The 14,866-nt window shown below is 37.8% G+C and overlaps 1 protein-coding gene across 2 annotated transcripts in view; it reads right to left on the bottom strand.

Annotated features, from left to right (window-relative positions):
- Window positions 1-14,866, bottom strand: part of Septin2 (septin 2) — a 33,285-nt gene that overhangs the window by 14,864 nt on the left and 3,555 nt on the right. For both annotated transcript variants that reach the window (XM_032901680.1, XM_032901681.1), the window contains exons 2-3: window positions 8,337-8,367; window positions 5,831-5,951 (exon numbers count right to left, since the gene is read on the bottom strand). In XM_032901680.1, the coding sequence (XP_032757571.1) occupies window positions 5,831-5,951; window positions 8,337-8,345 (130 nt within the window). In that variant the 5' untranslated portion in view covers window positions 8,346-8,367. The remainder of the gene's footprint in view (window positions 1-5,830; window positions 5,952-8,336; window positions 8,368-14,866) is intronic.

The raw sequence follows: 14,866 nt of genomic DNA, 5'->3' as shown, positions 1-14,866 counted from the left end.
ATTCTCCAACTTTGCTTTTTTTTTTTTTCCTAAACTATTTGTCCACTCTAGGTTCTCTAAATTTTCATTTAAACTTTAGAATTAGATTTTTAATATTTATTTTTTAAAAGCCTAGTAAATTTTTTGATTTGGGAACAAAGTGACTCTGTGTACAATTTGAAGGAGAAACAACATCATCTATGATGGTTTGAATTAGAAATGTCCTCCTAGGCTCAGGCATTTGAATACTTGTTCATCAGTTGGTGGCCTTGTTGAAGGAATTACATGGGGCGGGGGTGGTGGTGGTGGTGGTGGTGGTGGTGGTGAGAGAGTTATATCCTTACCCTGCATCTAGTTTGTTCTCTCTGCTTATGTGCTTGCCTTTGATGTAAGTTCTTAGCTTCACGATCCTGCTTGCTGCTTGCTGCTGTGCCTCCCCACCATGTGGTCTCATCCCTCTAGAACAGTAAGCAAAAATAAACTATCTCTTCTTTAAGTCTTTAAGTTGCCTTGGTCATGGTTATTTCAAAGCAACAAAAAAAGAGACTGACAAATCTTAACTGGTTCCAAACAGAGCAGATTTCACAACTTACTTACAGTGTCTTTAACCTCTCCCAGTATTTTTCAATGCACAGTTCTCACTTTCGCCAGAGTTATCACTAAGCACTATACTTTATGTTCAGTAATAATGTTGTCAGGTTTTGTCTCTTCTTTCTTGTCCTCCATCTTTTTATTTGTTTTTTCAGATGGTCTCATGTGGCCAAGGCTGGCCTCAAACTCCCTAGGTAGCTAAGGGTTGCCCTGAATTCTTAATGTTCCTCCCTCTTGAATGCTGGGATTACAGGTATGTATCACCATTCCTGGCTTAGTTCTGTCCTTAAAACTGTTTATTTACAATTCATGGGTATAAGTGTTTTGCCTGCATGTATTTAAATGTACCACATGTGTGCACACAGAAGTCAGAAGAGAGCATTAGATCCTCTGGAACTTGAATTTCAACTCTAAGCTGCCATGTGGTAGCTGGGAATTGAACCTGGGACCTTTACAAAAGCAAAGAGTGTGCTTAACTTTTGAATTATCTCTTCAACCCTTGGTTCTATCTTTTTAAAGCTCGTTTTAAAATTATTTGCTGTTAATTTTCACATCACAGTAGAAAACACTAACTTTAAAATGTTTAACCATTTGTTACGATGCCAAGATCCATTTATTTAGTCAGCTCTCTTATAACTAGCATGTTTAAAATTAAGAATGTTGAAAGGAATTACCATATTAGGGAACTATATTTATATAATACACATTTCGCATTTGCTTACATTTATGAAATGTTCATTGGGCAGAAACCAGAACACAAAAATCTACCTCCAATGAACACACAGCAAACATCTATCAGCTTCATCAAATGTTTTTTTTCTCAACAACACATAGATCATACTACAGAAACGCTGATTACATTGTTAGTCTTCTAAAATCTTGCTATAAACAGTAGCCTATACTTGTCTTGTGATTTATAATGGAATGAAGCTTGCCTAATGAAATGAATATGGGAGCTGGGCACTACTGCTAGTACGTATGTGGCAATCAGGAGTTTATGACCACCCTTAGTTATATAACCACTTTGAGGTTTGCCTGAGCAACATGAAACCGTGTCTCAAAACCCCAAAAGTTGGGGTAGTGTTTCCCATTTGTCTAAAGTTTATATATGATTTTTAACTTCCACCACAAATGGCTGTATGGTTTAGTGAGTCAAGAGAATTAACTATCTCATCCAAGTTGTTCACCAGCAAAAATTCTTCACACCATCACCCATTATCTGTTCAGTGACTGTAGGGCTAAAGTGATAACCTTTCCAAGCTTGATATTAGTAGTTTTGAGTCTACATTTGTTTGCTCAAGCAAAAGAAACTTTTAGTTCCATTTTCTGTATCACTTGTTTTCTCATACAATGTTCCTGCCTTTTATTTTCTTACTTCTTAGCTTAGTCTGTTCTCCCCTTTCTAGATACGATAAAAAAAAAAAATTGACTCATTGATAAGTGGCTATTAGCCCAAATGCTTGAATTACCCTAGATGCCTAGAACAAATGAAACTCAAGACGGATGATCAAAATGTGAATGCTTCACTCCTTTAAAGGGGAACAAGAATACCCTTGGCAGGGAAGAGAGAGGCAAAGATTAAAACAGAGACTGAAGGACACCCATTCAGAGCCTGCCCCACATGTGGCCCATATATATACAGCCACCCAATTAGACAAGATGGATGAAGCAAAGAAGTGCAGAAGTGCAGATCGCTCCTGAGAGACACAGCCAGAATACAGCAAATACAGAGGCGAATGCCAGCAGCAAACCACTGAACTGAGAATAGGACCCCCGTTGAAGGAATCAGAGAAAGAACTGGAAGAGCTTGAAGGCCTCGAGACCCCATATGTACAACAATGCCAAGCAACCAGAGCTTCCAGGGACTAAGCCACTACCTAAAAGACTATACATGGACTGACCCTGGACTCTGACCTCATAGGTAGCAATGAATATCCTAGTAAGAGCACCAGTGGAAGGGGAAGCCCTGGGTCCTGCTAAGACTGAACCCCCCAGTGAACTAGACTGTTGGGGGGAGGGCGGCAATGGGGGAGGGGTGGGGAGGGGAACACCCATAAGGAAGGGGGAGGGGGGGGGATGTTTGCCCGAAACCGGAAAGGGAATAACACTCGAAATGTATATAAGAAATATTCAAGTTAATAAAAAAAAAAAATTGACTAACGTTAACTTTGAATTTTAAAATATTTATGTTTGCTTGTGCATGTGTGCCATGGTTCTATGGGTTCTTTGTGAAGCTCAAAGGCTAATTCTTGGGATTTAGTTCTCCCCTGCCACCTTCTGGGATTACAGGTCAGGTCTGCCCACAAGCACCTCTACCCAGAGATGAGGTGGTGGGAAGAAGAGGAAGAGGAGATGAAAGGATACATGCAAATTAGCAGTAGGATAAAGCAGAATCTCTTAAGCCCTGCATCAATGATGTAATTCCCCCCAGAAAGGCCCCACTTCTTCAAGGTCCCATAACCTTCCCAAAGAGCACTATCACCAGGGACCAAATGTTCAAAGACATTAGCCTATGGGGGAACAGTTTCCATTCAAAACATCCCAACTGTATAATTTTGCTTTTGGATACTCGGTTTAAAAAAATAAATAAATAAAAAATCCTGTTTTAATTTTTGTCTTAACAGTATATTGGACAGTATGAACATAACACTGTAATGGCTGAATTTCTCTTCTTCATTCTGTGTCAGTCTCATTATGCAGCCCAAGCTGTCTCCAACTTGGATCCCTCTTCCACCAGCTTCCCAAGCACTGGGCTTATGGACATGCATGACCACACTTATGGAGGTCTTTAATAAGGATGTTACTGACTTAGTAAGTAGTTATTTGTTTGATTCTCCAAGGCTTGTTTATAACTTTTTAGGGACAAATAACAGCATGTTTTATGTATACTTTAGCTCTGTAGACCCTACTAAGTGCCCTGAGTGTTTAATGAGTTCTCTTTGAATTCAAATGTTTCCAACCACACAAGAGCTTTCTAGCCCTGTGTAGTCTCCAGTTCAGTTCACTGATAATGACATTTTTACATGGCTTCAGGGATCTACACACACAGATTTAGTGTTATTTGGCCAATACCTCAGAGGGATCCCCAGGGATTCCAGATTCTGGAATTCTTTTGCTTTTTGACATTTCTGCCTAGTTACCTCAGGTTCTAGCTCTGAGACATTGTTGTATTCTTGATTTCTCTCTGGTAAAAGGTAGAACAATGTAGTAACTTGACAGGTTCATGCTTTCCTTCTCTAAAGGACTAAATTCCTACATCACCTACTGTCCAGGGTTAAAATAAGAAACACCACCACCACCCCAAATACACAGTAATAGTCAGTCTTCTAATTCTTCACTACAGGGGAGCTTACTTATTTCAGGAGCTGATAAACTTCAAGCATCAACTCCAACCCAGTCTGCTGCCCTCTCTATAGATGAAGCATTACTGGAACATGATTATGCCTATTTGTTTATGTGCTGACTATGTCTCCTTTCTCTCTATAAGGTTAGAGCTGAATATTATGACCAAACAATATGGCTCAGAAAGGTCTCATGCTAATGTCTCCCTTTTAGAAAGCTTACTGGCCCCTGAATTATATATACTCAGTGTGAAGATCTGGATTGTTTTTTAGTGCTAAGTATCAGATAATAATGTGACAGAGTACACTGGTCTTTTCTACCAAGAACTTAAACTCATTTTTATTATGAAAATATACTCCAAATTACGTTGACACCTATTTTCATTTAGATCTGCAAATTATTCTAAGGAATAATCAAGTCTTACTTGGTCATAACCACCATAAAGCTTTTCAAATGCTTCATCAAGTTTGAAATTTAGCAACTACAAAAAACTAACTAAAATGTGATATGGCTAGCAGAGTAACAAACAGTTCATCATTAGAGCCAGGTGTGGTGGCTCAAGCACTGAACAACACACAAGGTAGTGTGTATCTCTGTGTGTATGCAGATCTCTCTAAGTTTAAGGGCAGCCTAGTCTATAGCTGGCTCTAGGTCAGCAGGGCAACATAGTGAAACCCTATTTAAAACAAACAAACAGTAACAAAAACAACAAAAAACTCTACCACAGTTCATCACTAAGCTTCTACTGGCATGTTAAACCCCAATACACAGTGGGATCCATAACACATTATGCCAGCATCCATAGCTGATGCAACAGAAATACATTCAAGCAACTACTCAGTTTCAAAGTACTTCCACTATAATTTTATAAATTACTAATTGTTAAGTGAAGAATTAAACAAAACTAATTAAATGATTACAGAGTCATCTATAATATACAACAATTCTGTAAATTTACCTTTAACAATACCTTACAAATTTGGGTTGTCACTAAAATTGATAGTGTCTATTTTTGTTGTTGTTGTTTTGAGACAGGGTCTATATAGTCCTGGTTGTCCCAGAGATCACTATGTAGGCCAGGCTGGCTTCAAATTCACTGAGATCTTCCTGCCTCTGCCTCCTAAGTGCTGATATTAAAGGTACTCACCATCATGCCCAGCCTTGGACAGTGTCGTAAAGATCCTTGATTTGGTGTCTCTCGTAAGATAGTGGCTATTATCAGCAGGGATGGCAGACGTGCCCAGGAAGCCTAACTGGAACTGGAGGATGTTCTGAAGTAGGTCGTCTACAAGGCTAATGGCAGACTAATTCCTTGCCTTTATAAAGTCATGACAGCTAGCTTCCTCTAGTACCTTTCATGACCTAATCTTGGAAGTCACATCATTTCTGTAACATCCATCTACAACTATTTAAGAGATAGGGGTGAGGGACAACAAGATGATTCAGAAAGTAAAGGCACTTGCTGCTCGAGCCTTGTGACCTGAGTTCTATCCTTAAACACATATAAAGATGGAAGGAGAGAACCACCTCTACACAAGGGTGCCTCTGTGCACATTAAATACATGCACACACACAAATAATAAAAGTAAGAAACAACAACAACAAAAAGCCCAAAGAAATCCTGGTATGGGTTGTGAATATTAGGGGGTAAATATCACTGGTGACTATTTTAAAAGTTAATCATCACAAAGAAACTTTCATTGTATATGAATAAAGAAATTACATAAAAATCGTATTTTCCTCTTGAACAAAATTTCCAGAATATGTGTGTGCATATATATGAAATCTTGGCCAAATAAATATTTTTAAGTACCAGAGTTGATTTTGTGAAGAAAGAAATTTTCTCACTTATATTACAGGTAAGGCCAGTGTATTTCATAGGCTCAGAAAGGGGACATTTTGTAAGATAACTTCTTACCGACCACCATCAGAGTGAACTCGAACCCCTTCTTCACTGATTTTCGGTGAACTTGATTGGGAAGATTTGCAAATCCAACATAGCCAGGAGTTTCTGGATTTATAAACTGGGTTGGTTGTTGCTAAAATAAGATTTAAAAATATAAAATAAAGCTAATAAACACCTTATTGTTTGCTTTTATGACATTATCAGACCTGTGAAAAATATAGGTAATCAGTAGTTGTTGGTAGCCGCCCGTACCAGCTGTTGTCTGTTAGTAGCTGCCCGTACCGCTCCCAACGTGGGGCCGATTTCCTGTGAGTGAGTCAACAGGGCACAGCTATTGTCCACCCCTAAGGACGCAGTGCGCATGAGCCAAGCACGTCACAGCCCACTCTCGGGGCATGCAAATTGGGCATTGGGGCTTGCACCAATCGGGTAGCGACACGAGTCTCCTAAGCATATATAAGCAGTGCCTTTTCCTCCCTCGGGGTCCCCTGTCCCTGTTCAAGAGAGCTGTACAATAAAGGCTTGTTCACAGAAGAATCCTGTTGCCGCACGTCGTTCTTGCTGGCGAGACGTTGGGCACGCGACAAGTAGTTCTCACAAATTAAAAAAAACAAAAATACTCCACAACTCACCACTTTCAAAACTTATACTTTTACCAGAAAATTGTGCACTTAAGTGGGTTAAAGAAAACACAGTCTGCGGCTGGTGAGGTGGCTCAATAGCTATGAGCACTGGCTGCTCTTCCTGAGGACAGCTCACAACGTCTCCAGCTCCAGGGGATTCAACACCCTAATACAGTCATACATGACCCAATACAGTCATACACGACCTAATACAGTCATACACGACCTAATACAGTCATACATGACCCAATACAATCATACATGACCTAATATAGTCATACATACCTAATACAGTCATACATGACTTAATACAGTCATACACGCAGGCAAAACACCATACACAGAAAATAAAAACATTTAATCATTAAAACACACACATACATATACACAAGCTAATCTAATTCCTTACTTATATGCTGACTCATAATTAATATTTTGATAGCCAATTTCTGCTTAGCAAAACTACGTAAAATACTAGTGTTAAGCTCAACACTAGCTTATCTCAACGAGATAAAGAGAGCTACAGAAAACTGGGTCCTCTCACTGAACACTTAGCTAAAGACTCTCCTAGAACCAGGTATCAGGAACGATACTCTGTGAAAACATTGGGGAATAAGACATTTCTTGCAATCCTTCCTCTTATGGCAGTTTATCTAGACAGAGGCAGGGAATCTAGGAGTGGATTGCTGAGATTTCAGGTTCAAAAACTAAGCCCACAGCGACTACCCTGGAACATCCAGTTGTTTTCCACAGGCTCACTACATGTTCCTGGCTGGTCTGGAGCTTGCAGTCCTGTTTCAGCCTCGTTATGCCTGGCGACATCGATACTCTTGATGGAACAATACCTGGTATGACTAAGATAATGGAAGATGTGGTGACCACAGTCTAGGAGAGGAGAAGACAGAGAACTTGCCTTGCAACTCTGACAAGCTGAAGCCATTCACTAGAAAGCAAATTAAAAGCAAAACCAAAAAACTGGACATGGTGGTAAGCCTTCGTGATTTTAGCCTGGGACAAGTAAAGACAGGTGGGTAGTTGATGCTCCAGGCTAGTAAGAGATCTGTCTGTCTGTCTGTCTCTCTCCCTCCTCCTTGACACACATAGAAAGAGAGGAGGGAGGACAAACTAACCAACCACAAACAAAACACTGATGGACAGTGAGGAATGGTACTCAAGGCTGAACTCTAGCTTCTGCAGCATGCCCGCACTCACACAGCCTCCCCCACCCCTCAAATCCTACAATTTAAACAATAGCATACCAAAAATGAAAAACATGTTAATGTATTATTTGAACTAAAAAAGTCCTTAAAATAGCATTTCTTTTACAATTACATTTGTAACTGTCCATTCACATGTACATATATGCAAAAATAACTAAAACTTTCATAGTGATTATTTCTGAGTGGTAGAATGATGGCTCTTTTATTTAATCGCTGTTCCACATTTTTGTATAAAAAAACAGTAACTGATATATGGCTTTTCATTGGATAGTAATAAACACCCATAGACTCAAAAATAAAAGACAAAGCAAAATGATAACCTTCAGTTTTAACTACAAGTTCCACTTTCTCAGCTTATGTCATTTAGAACTAATATATCTCAGGGTTCTGGAACAATTTATAAGGGCTAATCTAAACCAATGTAGCATGTCTAAGAGCCCCATTAATTTAATTATATGAATTATTAGAATTTTTAATTGCTCTTTGATTGATATAGAAAAAACTAAGATGGTCAAAAGGATTCATATTGACATATTAAATTTAAATATTTGGTAAAGACGGCAACTCAAAACTTTAGAATACAAAATCAGAAATTTATCTCTAGAAATCTTTTCTAGTGATCTGAAAATTTAAAATAAATTCTCTTTACAGCAGATACATCAACTATGCCCTTACCTTAGACATCTTTCTTGATTTTTCGGTCTATCTGTTAAAAGAGAGAGAGAGACAGAAGTCTGAATTTGTATATGCATATTTAACAGCATGAACTGACCCATGAAGATAGGTATGTGACATCAGTTTGTTTCTTTAGCTTCTCAGTAACCTCAAACATTGCCCTAGATTATTCAATATAAAGAAAAAATTAAGCAAGCTGATGAAAGTATCTGGACATACATCTCTGTATTTGCAAACATATATACTTTTCTTTCAGTACTGATTATATTCTAGACACCAGGGATGGAATCAGAGCAGAAGACCATCTACTTCACATGTCTAACTTAACTGACGCTGGCAAGGAGGAAATGACACCACACAGTCCTGTATTCTCAGTGTGTGTCATCTCTTACTGAAAGATCACTTGGGAACTAAATCTTGGCACTTGGGCACAAGGCACAACATGAAGCACATTTACGAGTAAAGAGGACAGATTGAACTTTTTGATGTTTATGTGCCTGTCTGGTACCTCTGAGGTCAGAAGGTGTTGGATCCCCTGGAACTGGAATTGTAGATGGCTGTGAGCCACCATGTAGATGCCAGAAGCCAAATCTGGGTCGTCCAAAAGAACAGTAAGTGCCCTAACCACTGAGACCATCTCTCCAGCCTAGAGCTACATTTTTACATATACTTTACGACCCTGAAGCTTTGGGAAACAGGAATGTGTTGCCTTTGACTTTCACTGAAACTCAGAAATTAGCAGAAAGTTTCTTTGATGTTTTCTAAACTTTAACCTATATGATCACCGTAGACCCCAAGTTTCTCTCTCCAGTGGAAATGTTTCAAGCACCTAAGACAAAATGATGTTCCTGCACTTCACTGTACCTGAGCAGGCACACTGAGCCGCATGCAAAAGAACTCATGGGCCTTTAACTGAGTGTTATGACGTTTCATGGGGAGCTGAGTCTTGGTTATCCTTTTCCATTGGTTTTAATTTAGGACACCAACATAAAGAATTTTCAGAGTGTCCAGATCAGGGAAGAACATATAGAGGCAAAGAAAACAAACAAACAAAATAAAAAAACCCAAACGAACAAACAAAAACATCTGTCAAATACCAGTATATACATTAGCCAGCTATCTGGAACTGTGTAACAGAAGAGTGAATTAAGTAAGGTCCATTAGATAGAAAGGACATCCTTAGAAAATGCTATTAACAGACAATAACTAAGTAGATTAAACTATCTCAGCGAAGTTGAACAGTTAGGAGCAAGAGTGAAAATAAAGAAGTAAAACCTTCTAAAGAAGAGAAAAATAGGTCAGATAGAATATAGATTTGCCAAAAACTATATATACCCTGACTGCCAAGAATAGTCCAGTTAGGAGATAATAGGAAAGGTAACCACTAACCAGGGAAAAAGTAGTAATGCCAAATCAATACAAAAATGTAAAACTATATATATATGGTGGTCCATTCTTGTAACCCCAACATGGGAAGTCTGAGGTAAGAGGAAAGTGAATTCAAGGTCACCCCTGGATAGTTTTCTTGATTTTGTGGGTCTTTTTGTTTTTAAATAGGATCTCTCTACTATGCATCCGTAGCTGGCCTTAAAAGTGTGAGCCACATACTGGGCCAATATTTGTCTTGTTAATGTCTTAAAAAAACCAAAACAATAAAATATCAACTTAATCAAATCAGAATACACAGCAAAAGGAAACTATCAATAACAATGTTCAAGCAAGACAAAAAAAAAAAGGTGAAATTTTAAAAAATGTGGAGAAAAAAAAGGATCCTCCTTAAAAGACAGATTGGGATAAAACAAACAGACCAGGCCAACATAATTTGGTTATACTGAATATGGCCAGTGTCAACAGAGGCAAGTGGATAGTTTCTGTTGTTTTAAGTCATAGAAGAGTACGTGACAAGAGAAAATGTTAACAATATACTTCTATGTGAAACATGTAGGATAGACAACAGTATATACAGTTTAATACCATCTTATGGAAAGAAAAATAGCCATTTGTATAAAATCATGCATAAAATGAATGTATACACCTCAGGCTTATGGTCATTTCTTATAGTGGAACCAAGCGTGATTACAACTTCCCCAATATATCTGCTTAATCTGATCTTCTGAAATAATTTTCTTCCAAAAGCTTGACCCACGGTACACAAAACATCTCCTCCATGCAACTACTGCTATTCTCATGAAAAAGTAGATAGTACATGCTTTTATATACTAGCATGTAGAGGACATTTTTAACTAACATAATAAAAAGAATGACAGCAGACACCTGGCTATTGAAAGTGATATGGAGAACGAGAATTCTCTACATGATTTCCTCTATTTAATACGGAAAAAATGTTACCATTAGCTGTTTGCATTCATGGTGTAGTTTGAAATATGCAATACAAAGGAGCTAGAACTGAAGAATCTGGAGTTTCACCTCCTACCAGCCTCCTATGGCCTGCAGTGAAAACTAAGGATTTCATTTCCACAAAATGTGGCTATTAATCTTGTAAAATGTAAATTTATAATTTTAAGTAAAGGAAAAATAAGAACATATTTTTTAAAATGTTTTGTCTTCAATAAAGAGTCAATATAAATGTTAAGCAAAAACATCAAGAAATTCAAAGTTACTGTAGCAAGAAATCTAACTCCTTCTTCCATGCCCACCCCAACGCTGCCTGGAGCATCAAATTCTTACTGTTTTTATCATCTTCCATGGGTCAGGAAGGTCAAAATCGTTTTGACTTTAATAAGTAACATCTAGAGTGCAGGTGGGGGTGGGAAAAAAAATAAGTAACATCTAAGTTCTTTATCAATACATGGAATATACTTGGGATTTCATGGAAACACAGTTGTGTTTCAAATATACATGTATAGGTCATCATATTAACTCTTGATAACTTATATTAAATAACATTGAAAATAAGATATTCGTAAAGCTATTCAGTGGATTCTAATTTAAAACACTAAGTGAGCATGTGGATAAACAGCTGCCTGTCTTCAAATGCTTTCCATTTTGCCCTCTCAGCCAAGGCGTATTTAACCAATAAATAGGCAGCTGTCCCTAGTTATTTACTTGTTAACATCACCTGCAAGCAATGTGTCCATCTGGGGCCATCTATATCATTGGTAACTTTAATACAAAACATTTTGGCACAGCCATTAATGACAGACCATTCCTTGTCAAAAATGGAAGACTCGTTGTTTCCTGAGGGATCCTGAGAGATTAGCTGCAGAGGGACAGAAGTCTATCACCATCATGATGGGGAAGCAGGCGTAACACTGGAGTAGCAGCTGGAAACTCACATCCCTATACATCTTGACATTCATTAATACCAACCAAGTGGAAGTCAAGGTAAAGAATAAAACAGGAGCGATAGCATCAAGAAATAATCATTTAAAATTTCTGTAAGGAAGATATACGTACCAATAAAACATTAAAGTTTTAATTAACTTTTTAGGGTTTTGTTTTAGAGATAGTGTCTCAAGGACCTGAAAGTTGCTATGAAAACCAGAATGGTCTTAAACTCACAGAGAACTGCCTGCCTCTATCTCCAGAATGATGGGATTAAAGGTATGGACCACTATGTCCAGCCCAAAAGCTTTTTGTAATCAACACTCCCAACACATGATCTATTTAAAGTAAAAATGAAAAGAAACAAACTCTCAAAGAGCTGGAACAATCTTGAACTCCTGGATTAAGGAAATCCCCAAAGCAAAAACCACAGGTTGTCTCTAGGAATCAATTGAATTGGGGCAGGGAAGATGCAGATGTCCACATTTACAACACAAACTTTATGACAAACATGACAAACATGAATTTTACATATTTTTAATTGGTAACTTCAAATACAGACATTTTCTCCCACTACCCTGGGCTCATAGGGGCTCAGAGACCAGACCAAGTATCAGGGAACCTGTATGGATCTGACCGAGATCCTGTGCATGTATGTATGGATCTGACCGAGATCCTGTGCATGTATGTATGGTGTATAGCTTGCTATTCTTATGGCACTCCTAATAGTGGACGCGGGAGCGGTCTCTGATCCTTTTCCTCATACTGAGTTGCCTCATTTAGCCTTAATATGAGGGAGGAACCTAGTCTTATCGCAACTTGATATGCTATGCTTGCTTGATATCCCAGAGAGAAGTGGATTTGGGGGAGAGAAGTGGGAGGGAGAAACTGGGAAGAGAGAAAGAAGTGGAAACTGCAGTCTGGATGTAATAAATGAAAGAAGTTTTGTCCCTAAAAATATCCACAAATGATTTAAAAAATCTAAAGAAATTAATAAAGAGAAAAAGGAATTATTCTAAATATAGAAGGACAAGTAAGTTCAAAAGCTCAATCTTTGAAATAAATTCTTGTTTTTGAGGCAGGGTCTCACTGTGTACCTCTGGCTGTCCCGGAACTCACTATGTAGACTGAACTGGCTCCTAACTCACAGAAATCTACTAGCCTCTACCTCCCCAGTGCTTTGAGTTAAAAGAATGTACCACCATGCCTGACAAAAACAAATTTTTCCTATGACTCCAACTAAAGAAATGAGAACAGACATAGAAGAAGGCACAATTACAGACACAGGCTATAAAAAAGGCCACAATTATATATTACACTATACATTACCCAAACAGAACAAAAACTAGAACTGATGCCACTAAATAGCCCATTAAAATCCAGCAATAGGGCCAGTTAGATGGCTCATAGTTATAAGGCTCTTGCCTCTAAGCCTGAATACCAGAGTTAGATCTCAGGGATCCACATGGTAAAGGAAAAAGAATAGGCTCCAGCGAGCTGCCCACTAATCTTAGCACACAAGGAGCATATGCCCCATTTCTCCCAAATACATACATAAATATAAAAAATTCTAGAAATAAAAGAAAGCAAAGTGCCTTGCACACACACACACACACACACACACACACACACACACACACACACACACACACTCACACCCTAAACTAGAAATGTAAGGGTCAACACCAGATGGAATTAGAGCAAAATAGCATGGAACTCTGAAGAGACAATAAAGTCATTTAACTATTCCAAGCCTCTGCAGAAAAAAGGAAAGTGCTCTGGTTTATTTGTAAACATAATTTCAAGAACAATCCAGATGGGAAAGAAAGGCCCCAAAGTAAGGAAAGAACAAACATCATCAAATTAGCTTCATTAATGGATATAAATACAAAATTTAAAAATATTTGCTGGCAATTAGATTCTAGTAATGTGTCAAAAGTACCAATGTAACAAATGAAGAGAAAACCATATATAAACAGATACTTATGAGGTATTTAATTAAATGCAGCAATCAATCTGCATGAAAACACTAAGGAAACTGCTTATATATAATTCAGGGTTATTTCCCAATAGCAAATATGATTCCTTTAAACAATGGGATTCCTTAAACTAGGGGATGAGGCGATGGTTCCTAGGTTAAAAGCACTTGCTGCTCTTCCACAGGACCCAGGTTTGATCCCAGCAAGGACATGCAACTCACATCTGTCTGTAACTCGAGTTCCAGGGGACCTGATGTCCTCTTCTGGGCACCAGGCATGTGATACACAGATGTACAAAACACTCATATACATAAAAGATAATGTTTTTAAAAGGGAATATTAAATCTATTTGAAATACAATATTAGATAAAAAGTCCATTATTCTTTTTTTTTTTTTCCGGAGCTGGGGACCGAACCCAGGGCCTTGCGCTTGCTATGCTAGCTAACTCTCCAACCAAAGTCCATTATTCTTACAGTTACTTTAAAACACTAAAGAAAAACTTTGAGCACACCCAAAAGTATCACAATAAAATAAGTCCTCAGATACCACCTTTTATTCAATTTCAATAATTAACACTCAAGTCCAATATTTTATTTCTAGCTTGCCCGGATTACAGTGAAGCAAATCTTAGAACAACACTTCATTCATAATTTAGTATGCACAAGGCTCCAAACAATGGTAAGCTATTATTTCTATGAAAAATTAATTAGTTGTTTAATATAACCAAATAGCCAACTATCTCATTTTTTTTCACTACAATAAAAATGAAGTATCTACATATTGCAATTTTATTATGATTATTTAATTATTAAGATTAGTGCATCAAAAAATCATGAAACAAAACTACCTTGCTAACAGGGCTGAATATGCAAACCCCACAATATTTGAATATAAAAACAAACAACAAAAAACAACAGTAGCCAGATTTGATAGATCACATCTCACTTGGGAGGCTAAGGCAGGTGAAGCTCTCTGGGTTTGAGGCCAGCCTAGTGTACATCGTGAATTCCAGGTCAGCAAAAGCTACTTAATAAAGAAACCAAGTCTAAAAAAGAAAGACAGGGGCTGGCAAGATGGCTCAGCAGTTAAGCTCAACCATATATAATGAGATTTGAGGTCCTTTTCTGGCAGGCAGGTGTACATACAGACAGTGCACTCATATACATTCAGTAAATAAATCTTAAAAAAAAAAAAAAAAAAAAGGTTTGAGCTACCAAGCCATAGCTAACTCATTTAAAAAAAAAAAAAAAAAGTCCAACAGTAAA

This window comes from Rattus rattus, chromosome 4, assembly GCF_011064425.1.
Source record: "Rattus rattus isolate New Zealand chromosome 4, Rrattus_CSIRO_v1, whole genome shotgun sequence".
NCBI lineage: Eukaryota > Metazoa > Chordata > Mammalia > Rodentia > Muridae > Rattus > Rattus rattus.
The sequence above is the reverse complement of the archived record's forward strand: the minus strand, read 5'-3'. Positions and strand labels throughout refer to the sequence as shown.